The 22,817-nt window shown below is 45.7% G+C and overlaps 2 protein-coding genes across 3 annotated transcripts in view; both read right to left on the reverse strand.

Moving 5' to 3' along the window:
- Positions 1–21,767, reverse strand: part of GTF2H5 (general transcription factor IIH subunit 5) — a 50,024-nt gene extending 28,257 nt beyond the window's left edge. The window contains exon 1 of the mRNA XM_063917653.1: positions 21,679–21,767. The gene's annotated coding sequence lies outside the window, so the exon portion shown is untranslated. The remainder of the gene's footprint in view (positions 1–21,678) is intronic.
- The window catches only part of SERAC1 (serine active site containing 1), a 408,753-nt gene extending 386,790 nt beyond the window's left edge, over positions 1–21,963 (reverse strand). For both annotated transcript variants that reach the window (XM_063917652.1, XM_063917651.1), the window contains exon 1: positions 21,679–21,963. In XM_063917652.1, the coding sequence (XP_063773722.1) occupies positions 21,679–21,948 (270 nt within the window). In that variant the 5' untranslated portion in view covers positions 21,949–21,963. The remainder of the gene's footprint in view (positions 1–21,678) is intronic.
- Positions 21,964–22,817: the final 854 nt, after the last annotated feature.

Below are 22,817 nucleotides of genomic sequence, written 5' to 3' on the forward strand. Positions count from 1 at the left end.
GTCCCTTGACCCAGCGTAAAACCTTTTTTATCTTTTTATTGAGGTTGGACGCCATGTAGTCCACCTGAGGCAGTTTCCATCAATTTGCAAAACTGCGTGAAGACTTCCTGATGAAGTCACCACTTTCCCGGGTGGAGGTCGTGTCCACTCCCGGAATGAACACTGCTGACAGTGCGCTTACTTGATTCTCCGCCCAGCGAAGAATTCTGGTGGCTTCTACCCTCGCCACCCTGCTCCCTTGTGCCGCCCTGGCGGTTTACATGAGCCCCTGCGGTCTGACTGGATCAGAACCGGTTGGTCGCAAAGCAGGAACTCCGCTTGACTTAGGGCGTTGTATATGGCCCTTAGTTCCAGGATATTGATGTGAAGGCAAGTCTGTTGGCTTGACCACAAACCTTGGAATTTTCTTCCCTGTGTAACTGCCCCCCACCCTCGGAGGCTTGCATCCGTGGTCACCAGGACCCAGTCCTAAATGCCGAATCTGCGGCCCTCGAGAAGGTGAGCACTCCGCAGCCACCACAGGAGAGACACCCTGGCCCTGGGGGATAGGGTGATTAACCGATGCATCTGAAGATGTGATCCGGACCACTTGTCCAGTAAGTTCCATTGTCCTTGCATGGAACCAGCCGAAGGGGATGGCCTCGTATGATGCCATCATCCTTCCCAGGACTCGAGTGCAGTGATGCACTGACACCTGTTTTGGTTTTCAATGGATTCCTGACCAGTGTCATGAGCTCCTGAGCTCTCTCTATCGGGAGATAAACCCTCTTCTGGTCTGTGTCTAGGATCATGCCTAGGCGAGGCAGATGAGCTGTAGGAACCAACTGCGACTTCGGAATATATAGAATCCAGTCGTGTTGCCGTTTCACTTCCAGAGAAGGTGATACGCTGTCCAGCAACTGCTCTCTTGATCTCGCTTTTATGAGGAGATCATCCAAGTATGTGATAATAGTGACACCTTGCTTCCGCAGGAGCACCATCATATCCGCCATTACCTTGGTGAAATTGGTAATGACAACCCCGTACCGCAATTCTGAGGTACGCCTGATGAGGTGGATAAATGGGGACACGAAGGCATGCATCCCTTTATGTCCCGATTCATTTCAGGCTTGCAATGACCTCTCTTAGCGATTCCATCTTGAACCTGAACCTTTTCAGGTATATGTTCAGGGATTTTAATACAATATGGGTCTAACCGAACCGTCTGGTTTCGGGATTATAACATGGTCGAATAATAACACCCTCTTGTTGAAGGAGGGGACCCTTGACCACCACCTGTTGAAGATACAATTTACGAATTGCAGTTAACACTGGCTCCCTCTCTTGGGGGGAAGCCCGCCGGGTCCTCGGTGAGGGGGCATCTTCTCACAGTCCAGCCTGTATCCCTGCGATACAATTTCTATTGCCCAGGGATCTAACAGGGAGTGAACCCACTTGTGGCTGAACTTACGTAGGCGTGTCCCCACCTGGCCTAGCCCCGCCTGTGGAGCCCCAGCGACATGCGGTGGATTTTTGTAGAGGCCGGGGAGGACTTTTGTTCCTGGGGACTAGCTGTGTTGTACAGCTTCTTTCCTCTGCCCCCGGCTCTGACAAGAAAGGACGCACCTCAGACTTTCTTGTTTCTTTATTTGAAAAGCTGCATTTAATAATGTCGTGCTTTCCTAGGCTGTGCAGGAATATAAGGCAAAATATCAGAATTACCAGCTATAGCTGTGGAGACCAGGCCCGAGAACCTTTCTCCACACAATCCTCAGCCTTCCATATGCCTCTTAAGTCGGCATCATCTGTCCAATGTATATTCTACAGGACACGTCAAGCAGAAATCGACATAAATTTTGTCTCTAGGACCCAGTATACTCATGTCCCTTTGGACATGCTTTATAATGTCAAAGTCAGAAAAATATCTCTATGCACACTACCATATTTGCACCTCACACAGATCCGTGCTGCGCATGCGTACGCTCTCCCGTACGTGCACATACTCACAGTCGCGGGCACCCTCAGGCGCACGGTATGCGTATTTACGGTAGAGTTTGTGATCGTAGCGTGCGACTCAATCGTTACATATTTTCACTATATAATGTATTTTGTAGATCATGGTCCCTTTGATAGATTCTGAAAGTTTGGTTAATGTAGAATGTTCATGAACAGAGAAATCCCTCTTTGTTTGATACGAAGGGACAGACAGGAGTAATACAGTGGTGTTTAGTACCCATCGGAAGAGTATTTAATTAGCAATATTCCGGTGTTGGTTTAAAGCGGATTAATCGCTCGTGCGAATAGTTATGGACATAAGAAGTTTATGAACATTCACTGTATTTGCACTTACTTATCCATGCGGCGGGAAACCCAGTTTCCCTCCCACCTGAGCTGTTGGAAATAGTCACGGCCCACCTGTATGAATCAACCTATGACCTTTTGTTATAATGCGAGGAGGAATTCCTGTGTCCAATGAACAATGAGATTGTAGGGACCATTGAATTGTATTGTGTGTGGGGCATAAATAGACAAGCCGATCACATCCAGCTCTCACTCTTCAACGGTTATCATTGCTGAAAATCGGGAGCTGGATGTCCAGAGGCGCATGCGATCGTTTCCCCTTGTGCGTAAGTGTTTCTCCGCAACCATATTGTTCTTACTGTTATTGTGGGCCATTTCTCTCTCTCTCTCTCTCTCTCTCTTCTCCTCTTTCTCTCTTATTTTTCCCTTAAAACGTAATTGTATTGTATTGTATTTCCTGTGTAGTTATCTGGTTAGGTAGTCTATGTTATATTGTAGTGTATGACTTGTATTGTGTTAATTCTTTTGCAAGTATATCATTCATAATATATATTTATTAGGCGTTGGACCCTAAGCCCAGGTATCTGTGTATTTCTTATAGTGTTTAGTATTCTCAGAGTGTCGGTGGCGCTCGAACAGCATTTGAGTTAATAAGGTTACACTAGGTTGCATCTACACCCTATTTCTACACTAAGGTTTTACTGCAAAATATACTGTTTATGGTTTAGATACAAAGGTTTAACATTGTTAGCGTCAGCGCCGCTGGTGATCTCCTCGTGGTCCCGAGCGTCCGCTACGCTATAGCGAATCATTACGTTAGTCAGCAGCCAATAGCGTGCCTGCCCGTGATCTCTTGGCCGTGAGCGAACGTGACGCTTGAGCGTCTCGACTACGGCTAAGCGATTGCTACGCAACGTGCGTACCCTTACGGTACTCCATACGTAAATAGCGTACAGTGTTCTTAGACCTCATAAAGGGTTTTATATAAGATAAATATTCAGCTTTATCAATTGGCGGCTCGCCCGTCCTTCACATATCTGCACTAGGTAATTTCAGCAGACATTATCCAGCAGCAAAGGGCGGGAAGTCATATTCCTCGTAGTGCTGTTTGGATAAACGTCTGCTTCGCTTAGTAAAGGGTGCTGAAGGAATCCGGGACCGGAGGTAAGAACAAAACGATAGTGTCCTTTTAAAACTGTTTATTTCTGTCTTGCGTACACACGCACGCATATCTGCATTTCTTTTCATTCGTGTATTTTCATATATCACTCTCCTGTTTGCCATTGTATAATTGATAAACGTACTAAGAGAGATTTGCCGCTATTTCATAGTTAAAGAGTAAAGGTAATACAGTTAAGGTATAGAAATACACACAGCTCTACCTAAAGGTAAAAGGAGAGATTGGTGTGGTGTGCGGTAGATGATCGAGGATCATCTACATTGATAAAACGTGTTAGTTGTGTTACGGTGGACAAAGACTGGTGTACACGTGTCTCTAACAAAGGGAGACTCGCGTACGCAAAGGCCGACGCACGCAGCGTAAATTACGCAACGGAGCGTCTGGGTACGCCCACGTAACTCAAGTCACACGATAGTGTTGATTTTTAAATAACGCAACAAGCGATAAAAAACGCAACAGGCGATAAGTAGCGCAAATCTATTTTAAATTCGAAATTTAAATTAACAGATCCTTCTCCTAATTTGTAACACATCTGGTCTAAAGAGAAATTTCTGCGCAGAAATAGAAATAGAAACAAAAGTGTACATGTGGTGAGTGAGTGTTTTTACATACATTTATACAATTTTGAGGTTGAACCAAAATAAATCATCGAGTTCTCGTGAGGTACATACGTGTAAGTGACATGCACGGTGGCTAGGGAGGCATCCTTGGTTAAACATAAAATTTGAGCATTAGAGTATAGCAGACCAGGAGGTCATACTGTAACAGACCAGGAGGTCATAGCAGACCAGCAGGTTCAGGTACAGCAGACAAGAAAGTTCGCTATACAGTCCACAGGCACAACACCTAAAAGGGTTGGTGCAACACCCATATAGGCCATACAAGCTCTTGCTGAAGGAATTCGCAGCCGCAATTTTCGATTCCGCTGGTCGCTCCGTACATAAGATTAGTTGCTTATGTGCTGAACGATTGTACCGCACGTAATTGTGTGCATTAGTAAACCTGACCGGTACTATTTGTGTACGAAGGTCATAAACGCTATTTGTACATTCTGACGTGATTTGTGTAATTTTTTATTTTTACAAAGGGAAGTTCGCTGGTCACTCAGGAATTATCCAACAACCTCACCTTTACTGGAAAGAGTAAGTGTTCTGCGGATATCCCTCGCATGTTCCAGTAAACAAAGGTTAAATAGGTGCCCTGGGTCGAGTACGCCAGCACCATATCGGTGTGATCAGGTCGTATTGGTCGGCGTGGGCAGAGTGAGTAAGGTGCTCGGTAAACCTTACCGTCAACCTATCGTGAATATCTTGGTTTTTTGTAAGGGTCCGTAACACCTGCAAATTATGGGGGCCAGTTGTTCAGGAAGGGGGCGATCAACCTCGGTTCGGGTTGATTCCATAAACCGACCAGTCGGGTCGGCAAGGTACGTAATGTGTGAAAAGTACGGAAGTCACACAGAAGCTTTATGTGATGAATGGGAGAGAATGACAGTACATGACGGGGAGAAATTCCCAAGAGTAGGTAGCTTCAGCACAGAAGTGTTAACGAATTTAAGGAGAAGGATATGTCTCATTAAATCAGCAAAGAGGCGAATCAAGCATTATGATTATTTGCCGTTGTGGCAACAGGAGGGTGACATACAGAGAGGATTGGCTCAGGCGGCGGGATCTGGCTCGATCAGGAAACTGATAGCCACGGCCCTACCGCCACCATACATATCAGGAGAGAAATTGGTTGCGGAGAATGACGCACTAAGGTGTAACAAACAAACACTTAGCAACTGTGTAAATGTTAAAGATAATGTTAACCAATTAACCAATGCAAGTATTAACCCGTGCAAGTTGTACCCTGTTTTGAACTTTCCTCAGGAGTGTGATCAAGAGGACGAATCGGCAACAATTTCAGCGCTCTCTCTAGCAGCCACCATAGCAGAGACCACAGTAGGCACAGCTCCACCCCCGAGATTAGTAACAAAGGCCCCTAGCGGAGGGATAGGTGAGGTCGTATCAACGGGTAAGTACGGCACCATACACTATGCTGAAACTATTTCACCACAGCCTGTAGAATCTACACAGAATGAGGTTGTTAGAGTTAATCCTGTTAAGGTAATAGTAGTTCCAAATGGGAAAACAGACACTTCAGGAGTCACTCCTGTTAGGAACATTGCCATGTATAGCCCATTTTCCCGAATGGAATTAAGGACCATAGTGTCTGAATTCCCTGACCCTAGAAAAGACTTAGTTGCCAGCCAAAAATACATCAGAGACCTAGGTAACACGGTAGAGCCCAACAACAAAGACTGGCAGATATTGCTGAGAGCATGTTTACCCTCCAATGTTGACGCAACTCAATTTTTAGCTGACTGTGGATTAGATCAGGATGTACCTCTTACAGAAGTGTACAACAAAGACAATGTAAAAAGAATAAGCTTACAGTTAAAAGAGTATTTCCCAGCGGTAGTTAAATGGAACAAGATATTCTCCATTAAACAAAAGGAGTCAGAAACAGCTACAGAGTATTTTCACAGAGCATTATTAGAGATGGCAAAATACACAGGCATAGAGGACATTAAAACAAACATAAACCATCGAGAAGTAGCAGTATCGGTACTGATGGATGGTTTAAAAGAGTCAATAAAGACTAGGGTACAGACCACACAACCATGTTGGCGAGGTCTGTCTGTGGCTACTTTGAGAGAGGCTGCTATTGATCACGACCGGAATATCACCAGACACAGGGAACAACAAGGTGATAAGTTAATGGCAGTAAGTATACAGGCCTTGACCACAAAACAGCCTGTGTTAATATCACCAAACCCTGTGGGTAAGTCAAATGTGGTAACATGTTATTCTTGTCACAAACAGGGACACTTTGCACGAGACTGTAGATCGAGAAATATACAAAAATCTTATCAACCCCCTAGACAACGACACGACACACGACATTGGGATCAGGGTCCGCAGAAACGGAGTTATGAGCCACATGCAAGGGGAAACAAAAAGATATCCCCCGAACAGAGACTGGCAAGCCTCTGGTAGCTCCCAATTAACTCCATCACAAGTAGTTGCTGCCAGCGGGATTCAGGGAGGTCACCATACCCAATAGGGGTGTGGCCATACCTGTAATCTGCAGCCAGTAAAATTGATTGCAAGCCTTGGAAGTGAACCAGAAATTGCAATCAATGTAGCTGGTAAATCATTAAACTTTCTTGTAGATACAGGGGCGGCCAAATCAGTGATAAATTCGACAGTGGGCATGAGAACCACTGGTAAGACAATTCCAGCCATAGGGGTAACGGGAGTAGTCAAGCACTACCCTGTTAGCAAACCAGCCGAGATTACAATAGGGCCTTTACATACCAAGCATTCCTTTTTGCTGGCTGCATCGGCACCGACTAATCTCCTGGGTAGAGACTTACTGTGTAAAATGGGGTGCGTCATTTATTGTACTCCTGAAGGTGTATTCTTGGACATACCGGAGAATCACGCTCAGGAAGTGCGAGACATGTTAGACTCCCCATCAAAATTAATGTCACATACCATTATGACAAATAGGACTCCCTCCCAAGTAGAAGAAATGACATCTCAGATACCAGAGTCACTTTGGACTAAAGATGGACAGGACACTGGATTAATGGCAAACGTAGCTCCGGTAGTTGTACAAGTAAAAGATGGTAGGATAGCTCCAAAAATCCCACAGTACCCTCTGAAGCCAGAGGTGGAGTTAGGAGTTTACCCAGTAATAGAGCGCTTGCTACAACAGGGCATTCTGGTAAGAACGTCCAGCACTGCCAATAGTCCCATCTTCCCTGTGAAAAAGAGTGGGGGGAGGGGTTACCGGCTAGTGCAGGATCTAAGGGGGATTAACAAAATAGTTGAGAGTCAGTTCCCCGTAGTGCCAAATCCAGCTGTCATCCTAATGCAAATCCCTCCCACTGCGAAATTTTTCACTGTTATTGACCTCTGCTCCGCTTTCTTTTCGGTACCTCTGCACCCTGACAGCCAATATTTGTTTGCATTTACATACAGAGGAGTCCAATACACATGGACTCGATTACCACAAGGATTCATAGATAGTCCAAGTATATTTTCCCAGGCTTTGCATGATTGTTTACAGTCTTTCCAACCAGTGAGTGGATCAGTATTAATACAGTACGTGGATGATCTACTACTGTGTTCTGATTCATTGGAAGCATCCCTGAAGGATACGAAACAGCTCCTGTTTCATCTTTCAGACACAGGACACAAGGTTTCCAAAGACAAGTTGCAATTATGCCAAACTAAGGTAAAATATTTGGGACACTGTCTAACACAAGAACTGAGACACCTGACCGCTGATAGAATTCAAGCAATTAGAGACATGACTCTGCCACAAACCCAGCAACAGATCAGAACGTTTTTAGGAATGTGTGGGTATTGCCGTAACTGGATCCCAGGGTTTTCCATTCTAGCGTTACCCTTGCAGGAGATGGTCTCCTCAAACAAACCTGATCGGATTTCGCATACAGACGAGTCTGAGACAGCATTTGAGAGACTTAAACAGTGCCTAACGCAGGCACCAGCATTAGGTATGCCAGACTATGGGAAACCCTTTGAACTATACGGAACAGAAAGTGCTGGTTGCGCGGCAGGCGTACTAACCCAAAAGCACGGTGATGCCAGCAGGCCAGTAGCCTATTACAGCGCTCAGCTAGACACGGTAGCGCGATCCCTCCCCACATGCTTGCGAAGCGTTGCTGCGATAGCATTGCTAGTAACGAAAAGCGAAGATGTCGTGCTAGGTCACAACCTCACAATTCATACACCACATGCAGTGTCAGCCTTGCTGAATTCTGCCCAAACCAGGCACGTCTCATCAGCGCGGTTTACAAAATGGGAATTGGCACTAATGGCCCCCGTAAACATCACCATAAGGAGATGCAGTGCATTAAATCCTGCAACATATCTCCCAGGTGTGCCTGGACAGGCACAAAGGGTGGAGGATGAGAGTGGTGGGGAAGGAGGATTTAATACAAAGGAAGACACACATGATTGTATGGAATATTTGACCCAAAATTTTACCGCAAGGCCTGACATCAGTGACAACCCACTGGAAGATGTAGAACTTACGTTCTACACGGACGGTAGTTGTCATAGACAGTCAGACTCGGGAGACTTGTGTACTGGATACACAGTCGTAGATGACCAAGGCACCATAGAAGCGGAACCGCTAGGCCCACCTCACTCAGCCCAGGTTGCTGAACTGGTCGCCCTAACCAGAGCATGCGAATTGGCTAAGGGCAAATCAGCCAATATCTACACCGACTCTAGATACGCATTCGGGGTAGTCCATGATTTCGGAGCCCTATGGCGCCTCAGAAATTTCATGACGGCAGCTGGTACACCGGTAGCGCATGCAGCTCACATAAAAAGGCTTCTAACAGCGATACAGGAACCCGACAGAGTGGCTGTTATCAAATGTAAAGCACACACATATAGCCAAGACCCAGTATCACTTGGTAACAGCCGAGCAGACGAAGCTGCTAAGTTAGCAGCTGCTACCCCCAGACAGACAGACACCACACAACTGATGGTATTTAATACCATCAACACACAGAAGTTGTGTGAGATGCAAAATTTGTGTTCCACACAGGAAAGGGCAGTCTGGAAGGCAAAAGGATATGGCCAGGAGTCCTCAGGACTCTGGACGGATGGACACGGTAAACCAGTGGACCCCAGAGCATACCTTCCATGTTTAGCTGAGGCAGCTCACGGGCTGACTCATCTGGGCAAGGAAGGGATGTGCAAGTTGGTAAGAGCATATTGGTGTGCCCCAGGATTTTCATCTCATGCGAGTAAAAGAGCAATGTCATGCCTTACCTGTTTGAGAAAGAACATCGGAAAGGCAATACCTACAGAACCATCTCATATCCCACCTGCCGGCGGCCCTTTCCAGGTAATACAGATTGACTTTATTCAATTACCCCCTTGTCGAAATTTGAAATATGTACTTGTTTGTATAGATGTTTTCTCAAATTGGGTCGAAGCATTTCCGGCGGCCACAAATACCGCTATGTTTACTGCTAAGAAAATTGTGCAGGAATTTGTATGTAGATATGGTATCCCTAGAATTATCGAAAGTGATAGGGGTACCCATTTTACAGGTGATGTCTTTCAAGGAATGTGTAAATTGATGGGAATTGATAGCAAGCTGCACACTCCATACCGTCCACAGGCGAGTGCGAAAGTGGAAAGAGTGAACAGCACTATTAAAAATAAACTGAGTAAAGTGATGGCAGAGACAGGATTGACATGGCCAGAAGCTTTACCCATTGTACTGTACAGCATCAGAACCACTCCCAGGTCCCCTCTTAATCTGTCTCCCTTTGAAATCTTGTTTGGTCGACAACCGCATGTTATGATTAACCCTCAGGATGATTTGAAGTGTAACAATGAAGTGACTGTAAAATACTTGATTAACATGAGTAAACAGTTAAGGAATCAAAATGATAATCTGAAGTTAATGATTCCTGATTTACCAGATAGTAATTGTCATGACATTGAACCTGGGGATTATGTAATGATACGGAATTTTCTACGCTCAGGTTGCCTTATTGACAGATGGGAAGGACCATACCAGGTCTTATTGACTAGCACTACAGCATTGAAGGTTGCTGAGAGAGAGACTTGGGTTCATTCGTCCCACTGTAAGAAGGTTGCTGATCCAGAGAGGTCCCGTGATAAGGAACAGACGGTAGAGGTTGTATCACTGGAGTGTCTGTTCCAGGAGGATTGAGGCGGCACCTGAGCATTGAAAATCACAAGACCAAAAGCAGTTGTCGATCCCCTGTTCCCTTTTATTGTTTTTCTCCAACTTCCCATCCCCTCTCCCTCAAATTATTTTTTCCCCCTTCTCATTCTTCTCCGTTCCCTCCTACAAGATGGACTTGCCCCAAGAGACTGTGATCCGGATTTTCCTGTTGACCATGATGTTGACCAGAGCAGTCAGTTCCGGCGAGAGTACCATGGAGGTCGAGAGAGGTTCTGGAATGGGCTCTGATGATAAAGATGGAGGCGTAGTTTTCCAAGAACAACTTAACCAACAAGTAAAGGCGAGTATCAGAAAACGATCCGATAGCATTGACCATAGAAGGAATTGTGAAGGATTGTTAGCTGAAGAAAACTGTATCTGTCGGCTCTGTAACAATGTCATTGAGGATGGGTGCATAAAGAAATGCCAATCCAGTTTTAATATCCATATGGACCGGCATCCATTGAGTGACTATCACTCCTTAGTGGGTAGTGTGTTAAATAAAACAGATTGTTGGGTATGCTCTCAAGTACCTCAAGGTCATAGCAAATCAGGGCTAGTACCATTTCCTTTAACGTTAGGGGAGGTACTTGAGTTAAGTGGTGGGAGACCGGTGGACAGGAGGTTTAATATCTCCAGCCCTCCTAGTTTGAAGCTCCACCAATACCATGTGGATAGGTCCCTATTATGTTTTAACATCTCCAATCCCCGAAAGCCGGGAAATTGGGAAGTGTCATGGAGTAATCAAACCATGACCTTTTCGCATAGAGCAGATAGAATGCCTACAGATACAGAGCTTATACGCCACATAGCCAGTAGAGGAAAATCTTTCCGGTATAGGCATACCTTAGGTAATAGGATTACGAGAGTTGGAGAGGTATCACCAGGATACTGTGCACATATCGTACAACCTGATACGTGTACTAAGCAGATGGAAGAATTAGGGTTAGGAGATTTCACATGGAAGGTGTGTAATATGGTTATGTCCTACTCCGTCCCATATGTTCTCCCCGATGATGCATATTTCATATGCGGGAGAAAGGCGTATAAGTGGCTTGCCCCAAACTCTGAAGGATTGTGTTATATTGGAAAAGTACTGCCTGAAGTAATGACTATCACATGACAAAATGAAAGACATACACCGTGTTGCCCAAACTCCTTATACTCACACCCATTACGAGCACGTAGTTAAACGGCACCTGATAGAAAGAACAGAGCATCCGGCCTCTGACATGATCCATGAATCCACCGGGATTCAGTTTCTAATCGCGTTAGACATCACTCGCACCACCAGAGGAGTGCTGAATTATAAATACATATCTGCGCTTGCAAATTTGTTAGATAATATCACTGAAATGTATGATGACACGTTTAGGTATACTGGAAGAGAACTTCAAGCTTATAAAACAGAACTGGTACAGCATAGAATGGTTCTTAATTACCTCACAGCAGTGACAGGCGGATATTGTGTCACACTGGCAACACAATACGGCGTGAAATGTTGCACATATATTACGAATAGCACCGAGGACCCGGTCGAGGTCATAGACCAAAAGATGGACGATATTCTCCAACTAAAGTGGGAATTTCGCAGGAGACACAATCTCACTCTTGCTGCTGTAGGTAATGAGCTGACTGGTTGGGTGTCATGGTTGAACCCGCGAAATTGGTTCTCTGGTTTAGGAGACTGGGCTCAAGGAGTCATAATGGATGTTGGGAAGTTTCTCCTATGTATCTTAGGTGTTATCATAACGATTGGTTTGATATTTAGATGCGGTCAGGCTTTAATGAAGTGCAATCGTCGTACTAGGGTAATGAGTTTAAGGAGTGAGGAAACTGTAATTCCCATGGATCTGATTTATGACCCAAATGTAGAAACAATGATGTGATGAAAATGCGATTTCTACGGTCCGTTTCTTTCACCTGTTTTTCCGTTTCCTCCAAGGTAAAAAGACCCACTTGGACGAGGAATTTGATGAGCCGATATACAGACAACAGAGGGATTAAAGAAGAAGTTTTGACAACCTGATGCACAGATTTTTGATGAACTATGCCATGGATCCCCAGTTTCCCTAGAAATTTTAAAATTACGCTAGCCCAACACTTTTGTAAATCTATGGACATTGACAGCTTTTGCTCGCACCTTATGGGCAAAAGCACAAAGAAGACTGCAACCAACAGACACCAAACAAGACCTCAATCGACGAATGTACATTTACCTGACATAGAATACCACCGCATTTACCGTAATTATGTCTTTTCTTCATTTCTACAACCCTCAGGTAATGACACACATAGTCGATAGGGAATACAGGCACAGATATCAGCAATCACATATCTCCCCCATTCATGTATCATCAACTAAAATGTGCTCCCCCATTTTGTTACAACCAAAGCCGAAAAGAGCTCGGTAAAGTTTGACAGCCCATCCACAGACCCGTACCACGGGATAAGAAGGAATTCAAATGTATACTTCGCAATACCTCGAAGCTTGATTTAAAACACGTACGGCACGATGATACATGACCCCCAAGCACGGATTCATACACACATGCTTCTGCTATCTCACTAGGTCATACCCTTTTTTTCCTACCTTCTCCTCTCCTCCCCTACCCAACCATGTAAATGTATTAACCCCTGACATATATATTTTCCTCTTTTTGAAATGTTTTAGAAGGTGGCAGTTATTGTTGACTGCCAAAGGGTGGACTGTCAAAGTCAGAAAAATATCTCTATGCACACTACCATATTTGCACCTCACACAGATCCGTGCTGCGCATGCGTACGCTCTCCCGTACGTGCGCATACTCACAGTCGCGGGCACCCGCAGGCGCACGGTATGCGTATTTACGGTAGAGTTTATGTGATAGTAGCGTGCGACTCAATCGTTACATATTTTCACTATATAATGTATTTTGTAGATCATGGTCCCTTTGATAGATTCTGAAAGTTTGGTTAATGTAGAATGTTCATGAACAGAGAAATCCCTCTTTGTTTGATACGAAGGGACAGACAGGAGTAATACAGTGGTGTTTAGTACCCATCGGAAGAGTATTTAATTAGCAATATTCCGGTGTTGGTTTAAAGCGGATTAATCGCTCGTGCGAATAGTTATGGACATAAGAAGTTTATGAACATTCACTGTATTTGCACTTACTTATCCATGCGGCGGGAAACCCAGTTTCCCTCCCACCTGAGCTGTTGGAAATAGTCACGGCCCACCTGTATGAATCAACCTATGACCTTTTGTTATAATGCGAGGAGGAATTCCTGTGTCCAATGAACAATGAGATTGTAGGGACCATTGAATTGTATTGTGTGTGGGGCATAAATAGACAAGCCGATCACATCCAGCTCTCACTCTTCAACGGTTATCATTGCTGAAAATCGGGAGCTGGATGTCCAGAGGCGCATGCGATCGTTTCCCCTTGTGCGTAAGTGTTTCTCCGCAACCATATTGTTCTTACTGTTATTGTGGGCCATTTCTCTCTCTCTCTCTCTCTCTCTCTCTTCTCCTCTTTCTCTCTTATTTTTCCCTTAAAACGTAATTGTATTGTATTGTATTTCCTGTGTAGTTATCTGGTTAGGTAGTCTATGTTATATTGTAGTGTATGACTTGTATTGTGTTAATTCTTTTGCAAGTATATCATTCATAATATATATTTATTAGGCGTTGGACCCTAAGCCCAGGTATCTGTGTATTTCTTATAGTGTTTAGTATTCTCAGAGTGTCGGTGGCGCTCGAACAGCATTTGAGTTAATAAGGTTACACTAGGTTGCATCTACACCCTATTTCTACACTAAGGTTTTACTGCATAATATACTGTTTATGGTTTAGATACAAAGGTTTAACATTGTTAGCGTCAGCGCCGCTGGTGATCTCCTCGTGGTCCCGAGCGTCCGCTACGCTATAGCGAATCATTACGATAGTCAGCAGCCAATAGCGTGCCTGCCCGTGATCTCTTGGCCGTGAGCGAACGTGACGCTTGAGCGTCTCGACTACGGCTAAGCGATTGCTACGCAACGTGCGTACCCTTACGGTACTCCATACGTAAATAGCGTACAGTGTTCTTAGACCTCATAAAGGGTTTTATATAAGATAAATATTCAGCTTTATCAATAATTATATATCTATCACTTAAGACAGCATCTTAAAATATTTATATGCATACTAGGGTCTCAATCTCTGCTGATAAGGTACCTGTCCACGCTGCCACAGCGCTATAAACCCATGCCGACACAATCGCCGGTCTGGGTAGTATACTAGAATGTGCACACTATCTGCAGGATCCCTGAGAATAGCTAGTGCAAACAGGACACCCAAGGGGAAGATTCTCAACACATCCTGGCCCTAGTGGGGAAAGGATACAGCCTGAGAATTCTCTTGTGGGAAGCTGCCGTCTCTTGTCTGGAGATTCCCGCTCTTTTTCCTCATGAAAGGAGGGAAATTTACCTCAGCATTCTTCCCCTTAACATGTGTACTCTCGTGTCAGGGACAGATGAGTCATCAGTTATATGCAAATCATATTTTATTTCAATAATCATATATTGAATATCTTTTAGCCCTCTTGGCTGTAACTTTGCATTATCGTAGTCGACAGTGGAGTTAAACTCCGTGTCGATACTTTGTTATTTTGGATAGTGAACATAGAGAGACTCTGAAGGACTCTGTGACATAGGGACAGACCAGGGTAGATTTCCTTTCTGTTCCCTAACCTTTTGTGCAATAATTTTACCTCAGCACTTACACATATCCAAACAGGTGTCGGCGTTGTCGATGGAGACACCCTCCCACACACATATCCGCTCTATCACCTCCTTAGAGGAGCCTTTTACCTCAGACATGTCGACACACGCGTACCGACACACCACACACACAGGGGATGCTCTATTTGAAGACCGTTCCCCCACCAGGCCCTTTGGAGAGACAGAGAGAGAGTATGCCAGCACACACCACAGCACTATATAATACAGGGATGTACACTATACTGAGTGATTTTTCCCCTATAGCAGCTTATATACACAGTTTTGCGCCTAAATTTATGTGCTCCCCCTCTCTTTTTTACCCTTTGTGTACCAGGATACTGCAGGAGAGAGCCTGGGGAGCTTCCTTCTAGCTGAGCTGTGAAGAGAAAATGGCGCCGGTGTGCTGAGGAAGAAGGCCCAGCCGCCTCAGCGGCGGGCTTCTGTCCTTTTATGTACTTTAATGGCGGGGGTTACTGCACATATACAGTTTATCAGACTGTATTATGTGCTTTTCGCCAAGTAAGGTAATCTAATTGCTGCCCAGGGCGCCCCCCCCCCAGCGCCCTGCACCCATCAGTGACCGGAGTGTGTGGTGTGCTAAGGGAGCAATGGCGCACAGCTGCAGTGCTGTGCGCTACCTTAATGAAGACCGGAGTCTTCAGCCGCCGATTTTCAACTTCTCTTCGTTCTTCTGGCTCTGCAAGGGGGACGGCGGCGCGGCTCCGGGACCGGACGACCGAGGACTGGGCCTGTGTTCGATCCCTCTGGAGCTAATGGTGTCCAGTAGCCTTAGAAGCCCAAGCTAGCTGCAAGCAGGTAGGTTCGCTTCTCTCCCCTCAGTCCCACGTAGCAGTGAGTCTGTTGCCAGCAGATCTCACTGAAAATAAAAAACCTAACAAATACTTTCTTTTCTAGGAAGCTCAGGAGAGCCCCTAGGGTGCATCCAGCTCTGGCCGGGCACAGATACTAACTGAGGTCTGGAGGAGGGGCATAGAGGGAGGAGCCAGTGCACACCAGATATAGTACCTAATCTTTCTTTTAAGAGTGCCCAGTCTCCTGCGGAGCCCGTCTATACCCCATGGTCCTTACGGAGTACCCAGCATCCACTAGGACGTCAGAGAAAAATGGTTAAAAAACAGTGCTAACCAGGTGCTAATTAATAAATGTTGTGTGTAAATTTAATCAATGTATTGTACAATAAATAAACCATTAAAAATATCAGATTAAAATAAAGCCTCAAAGCCAGTCTCTTGACCACAATGATTTTCCTTTGGATATCTAAATCAGCCAATGGAAAGTCTGACAAATATGGGTCATCCAATGTTCTTCAAGCAATACACTCATGCAGGGACATCCAATTGATAGTTACCAGATTCCAAGTGGTGAGAAGCCGGGTATTCCACCTAGCGAGGTTAAATGTACTTCTGTCCTGCGCAATGTCAATGGTGGTTCTCCCCTTTTATTAAACATCCACAATGATGGATTCTGGGTTGGTCAAAGCTCTGTAGACCACTATTGATAGTCCCAAGCACTGATGTCCACAACGGTGAATTTCAGATGGATGGCAGTTCTATGGACCGCTGTAGACTGTCCCAAACACTGACCTGGCGATGTCCTGGTCATAGACTGGCGCTCTAACGCGTTTCGCTGTCAGTTTGGCAGCTTTATCAAAGGTCGGCGGTCGCCCGTACACACTGAGCGATATGACCGCTCATATCGCTCAGTGACGTCACGCAGCAGCCGGCAGCGACGATCGTTGCCGACCCGCGGGGCCGTGCATCGATAGTCGCTGGCGTCATACACACTTGCTGAGAAAATGAAGGAAGGGGGAAAATGAGCGACGTCGCTCATTTTCACGCCAAGTGTGTATGGGCCTATAGTACAATCTGCATTGAGAACTGTTTGGAGTTGTGTCACAAAGCACTGGACTGTTTTTATATAAAATATCATTACAGAAAAGTTTACACTTAAAACGTAAGAACTTGTTGCTCAGCTTGTTTAAATAATGAAATGCCAAATACAAGTACTTTTAAAACAGTTAAAAGTACCCTCACAATAATCCACATTATACAAAAAAAAGAAGAATAAGAGCATACCACCATGTAATGTATGCCACTTTTCAATAAAACTACTGTACACAATCTAGATAATGAGATAGTATTTGTAAATGTAATCCTATACCCTCACTGTGCAATATTATTGTTTCTATAAATTCCTGGTGAATTTTAGATTGATTTGTCACATTAAATGTTTTATGAAATATGGGTACACAGATTATTCGACTGTGGTTTAATGTAATTGTATCAGATTTTAAATGCATTGTTTTGCTAAAAGCCAAATTATATAACAAGCAGATATAAACCCCCAGTGACCTGGGACATATAAGCTGATAGGGGTTCTTGTGGACTGAGGGGGTCATTCCAAGTTGATCACACGCTGCAACTTTTTGCAGCCCGAGCGATCACCTAGACGCCGCCTATGGGGGAGTGTTTCTTTGCATAGCAAGGCTGCGATCGCTTGCGCAGCCCTGCTATGCAAAAAAAGTTTTGTGCACAACAAGACCAGGTTATGAGTTACTTACCCTGTGCGATGAAGCCAGGGTTGAAGGTCCCGGAATAGACGTCAGACATCCGCCCTCCAAACGCCTGGACATGCCTGCGTTCGCCGCACCTCTCCCAGAAAACGGTCAGTTGACGCCCTGGAACGCCTTCTTCCTGTCAATCTTCTTGCAATCGCGGCATCGATCGCTTTATTCGTTCTGTTTGTCGTTGCCCAGCGACGGCCATCGCTGGGCAACGACGCGCCTGCGCATTGCGGCCGCCACGAATGCGCAGAACCGACCCGTTCACACCACTGCGAAAACTGCAGTGACTCCCAGAGTTTGGCCACCCCTGCAGTGAATGTTTCTTCTTTTTTAAATCTCAGGAGACCGATGCCAGAATCCCGACACCTGGTGATATCCAGACACTTGGAATCCCGACCGCCGCCGGATATTACCACTCGGTTGGTGGGTCCACACCACTAGGTGAGTGGAAATAGAACCTTTGGCAAGTGAAGCGAGCTACTGGTCCCGATGCGTGGTGAGCCCATGAGGGGACTTGCTGCCTCACAGCCTGGATGTCGCTATCGGTATAGTGACAGCCTGCATCCCATCTGCTGGGATATCATATGTATCCCATTTGTACGACCCTTTGAGGGGCCACACCAAGGGCTGTTTGTACAGATACGTATGGTTATTTAGAAAAAAGGATTTGACTGCATAGTGCCCACATATTATGGACCGACTGGCCTCATACAACACATTTACCAGCCACTTAAATCAAAATCTGACCAACCCACGTGGATTTAAATGAGAAAATATGCAGAGATATCAAAAGAATTTGTTCAAATAAGATTGCGCACATTTATGAAAAGATTGTCTTTTGGCCAAAATATCTGAACTGACACAAAGCAACCAGTCTGCTCTTATCTGTAAAATATTGCACCTAAATGTAGTGTTCTAAAAAGTCTGGTGTGAATAGGAAGATAAAGATTAACCCCATAATGTAAGCCGTTCCTAAAATATATTCAGTTGTAGAATGAGTCCATAATATTGTCAGAATTATACGCGATTCAACAGGAGGCTAACAACAGTTTTACAGAACACATCACATCTCGCATATCTGCCCATGTTGCCAATGTTAATATGGTACCTGGTCATATGATACACCAACTGCACAGGGACTGAGCATAATTCATGACACTAGATGTAGTCACTACCTGAAATTCACTTTCATTTTGCTGCGTAGTAGGGCAAAAATCGTCCGGGCTCCAATCACGGGGATTGAGGGATCATGCTGCCCTTTGTTTTTTTTTAACCGGGAAGTGTTGAGCGTAATCAGGAAGCTCAGACGCTGCCCGGCTTCCTCCTCCTGGCTCCCCCTGCGCAGCGTGACGTGCAGTCACAGGTCAAGCTGCGCAGTCAGCTGTCCTCCGTCACTGCCCGCCGCCGAGCCCGTAGGATGTCTCCCACCCCCGTCGTATGGTGAGTTATGTGTTCGGGGCAGCAGGGACGGACATATAGGGAAGAGCCAATCTCGGGTATCCCGAGATTGACCATTTTTCAATCCAGATACCCGGGATTGAAAAAATGGCCCAGGATTGGCCACCCTACTGTGTGGATAAGCAGTTAATGAACTTTAGTAAATGTAAAGGGTCACTGTGCTACCCAAACTACAATATGTGACAACAGAATAGTGTTCACTTTAGGATTTTTTTAGGGCAGGGTGCTGATCACTGAGGAGGGCACATTTTAATTTTGAAGGGCACATCTTTGGTGTGACGCTTTGCGCACAAAGCATAGCGCATATGTCTATTGTTGTTATACATATATTTTCCCCTTAGTGTATCATATACCGATACATACATATAGGAGACCTATGTAACACCCAACATCTGTACTGAGAGAAATACTGTATATGTCCAGTTTTCATTAAAGAACGGCTGTAGTATATACATAATACGTAGATAATGAAGGTTTCTTCCAGTACTGAAGTAGTTCTAATCCTTATGAAAAGTTAAGCAGAGGGTTAAAATATATAGGTACAAAATAAGTCTGTTCTTCTACTAGGAAAATACTGTAAGCAGTACATGCTCACTGCTTACCCTGTTCTTTCCCTCTTTATTAGAATGCTGTGTTATACAGGCAGCCACAGCAGTGATGTCATTTCCTCCTCTGCTATCCCATTCGCACAGGACAGAAATTGTGTTCCAATTTCAGAGATGGGCAAGGAGTAGACCACTGCATTGTACCATGCACTCTGACTGTTGCATTCTGTATACAAGGGGGTGATTTCTGGTCCTGCAGGGTGCACTGAAAAAGGGCAGGGTGCTTTTTCACATTTTAAAAATGGGCAGGGTGCAGGACCCTGCTGAAACAGCCTAGAAGGAACACTAACAGAACATGATGATGTTAGCTGATTGCAAAAACCTGTTGTTTAACATCTTCATTAGTGCAGAAAGGCTCAAGCTCAGAACATGGGACCCAGTGGCGTAACTACCGAGGGTGCAGCTGCTATGGGGCTCGAGATGCTGCCAGGGTTCGCAGCTCCCCCTGCACCAGTTCAACTCTAAGGCCCATTTCTTCCCCTGCCCACGAATAGCGGCCGCAGGTGTACACCCCCTAAGCTGACAGCAGCGGCAAAGCATGGGCGCAGCTACTGGAGCACGAGCTCCGTGTGTCAATTGAGGTGCAGGTACCCCCTTATTCAATGACCGATCCAGTCGTCTCCTCCCCAGATCCATCACTCTCCTGTTGCTCTCCACCCACTTCTTTTCTCCCCTCTCTACCCTTGCCTGTGCCCTATATCCCCTTTTGGCTCCCACTCACGGGCGCGGAACCCCCACCTGCGCACCAGTGCTCCTTCACTGTGCTCTGCACCCACGACCTCCCCCGCACAAGTACTACTTAACTGTGCTCTGCCCCGAACCCCACTGTTGACTCCCCCACACCAGTACTACTTACCCTTCCACCGCACCAGTACTCCTTCACTGTGCTCTGCCCCCCACCAGCGGCACCCCCCCTCCCCAGTACTCCTTCACTGTGCTCTGCCCCCACCACCCGCGGCACCCCCCCTTACTTGCTCCAGTACTCCACTGTGCTCTCCCCCCGACCCGCAGCACCCCTGATCCCCCACACCAGTACACCTTTACTGTGCTCTCCCCCCTCATGGCACATGAGAAGATCTGAGTGGTATCTGTCCCTACATCTCTGCTGCCTCTCTCTGTCCCTATGTCCTTGCTGCCTCTCTCTTTGTCCCTACTGCATCTCCCTAATGGGCCCTACACACTTACAGAGCTCACTGCACGATATGAACGAGAACTCGTTCATATCGTGCAGTGTGTAGGCACCAACTATTAAAGATGCGCGGCCCCGTGCTCGTTAATCGTTGGTGCCGGGTCTCTTATGCATGCAGGCCAATACGGACAATCTCATCCATATTAGCATGCACTGCTATGGAGCCGGGTGACGGAGGGAGTGAAGAAACTTCACTCCCCCCATCACCTCCCCCTGCCGCTGGGTCACCTGCCGGCCGTATTCACCGCCGGACAGCTCGGTGGTGGATCGCCGAGTGTGTAGGGCCCATAAGTCCCTGCTGCCTATCTCTATCCCTATGTCTTTGCCGGCATTCTCTCTCTCTGCGTCCCTGCCACCACTCTCTCTCCCTGCTGTCACTGTCTGTCCCTTTCGCCACTCTGTCTAAATGTCCCTGCTGCCATTCTCTCTCTCTCTGGAGACCTGAGTTGGGGGGCTCCCTTAAGCATTTTGCTCTGGGGCCCACAAACTTCTAGTTACGCCCATGATGGGACCCCCTGTATTAGCATAAGTAAACTGCTTCAACGTGTACCCTTGTGGGGTCGCAACAGGTAACTATTCTAAATGTATAGTAAAACTGCTGTCCTGGGTTCCCACGTTCTGAACTTGAGCCACAGACATGACCATCTGATACAACTCGCCAAGGCCTGGGACTATGTATAGAAACTGATGACATAATACAAACATAGGCTTGTACTACTGATACGGACACATAAGTTATATCCCAGTGTAAATAATAACACCTGGATTGGTCTATACAATATAGTATGGATCCAACTAGTCGTTATTATATACAGGGATGGCTCTATACAGATAATCAACATACCCGAAGCGTGGCGAGCGCTCCAGCAACACTGTCCCACTCAGCGGCTCTAGGACCCCGTCCCGTCCTGTACGCTGCACACAGATAGGAAGCTGTACCGTACGAACAACGGTAGAGGCTAGATCCAAGTAGTGACAGCAGCACTTCCTCCTTGTCCCTGTGTCCCGCCCACGTACACGTCCTCCAATCACCGAGCCTGTTACGCAGCGCTGCCGAGAGGACTCGTTCGCTCGTCACTAGCGGAGATGGTAGAAGTGACGTCACCGCTATCATTTGGAGCCCGGCCGCCACTTACGGACGCCATGATTAGTGTGGGTAGTACAGGGTCTTCGTGCTGCTGTCGCTCAAGGGTAAATGGAGCTTCACGTACTGAAAAATATCATAACACTATATACTGTTTAGTCATGGATACCATTGCATGTACATTTTTCGTTTGAGTAGTAAAAGAAAGAAAAGGTGACATTATGACAAACTAATAATAATTTCATGCAAATTTCATATGGGAGATGTATTAAGCTTGAAAAGTGACAACTGGTAGTTAGGAGCCAATCAGCTCCTAACTACCATGTTATAGGCTGGGTTTGAAACATGACAGTTAGGAGATGGTTGGTTGCCGTTGGTACTTTATCACTGACACTGTGACATTTAACACTTTTCAATGCTTAGTACATCTGGCCACTACCTTCCAGCTATCAACATGAAGGTTTATTTTTTATCTCGCCATTCCAGGTACATAAATCGTGATCTATGGCTCACATGTGGACTGCAGTGGTAGTGCAGTCGACTCGGGCTTCCAGTACTTAACAAAGAAGAATAATAGACTTTTTAAAAAAAATATATTATGAGAATACAGTATTAGGCTTGCCATAATACCCCTGGGAGAATTATGATTTACGCAGGTTCTGTGGTTGGCTAAATTCAAGCTTTAATTTCACCTGGTTTTAATCAACCACAGAACCTGTGGTAATCTTAGGTGTCCCTTATTAAAGGGATATTATGGCAAGTAAATATGATGAAGGGCTCCCAATAGGAGGTGCAAATAAGCTGCCCTAGACCATGTCACACACACAAATGTCGTCACATCTGAAAATACACGTAAACAATAGGAGGGTGAACTCAGTCCATGGCGCATAAATACAACA

The sequence above is a fragment of the Pseudophryne corroboree genome, chromosome 4, assembly GCF_028390025.1.
Source record: "Pseudophryne corroboree isolate aPseCor3 chromosome 4, aPseCor3.hap2, whole genome shotgun sequence".
Lineage (NCBI taxonomy): Eukaryota > Metazoa > Chordata > Amphibia > Anura > Myobatrachidae > Pseudophryne > Pseudophryne corroboree.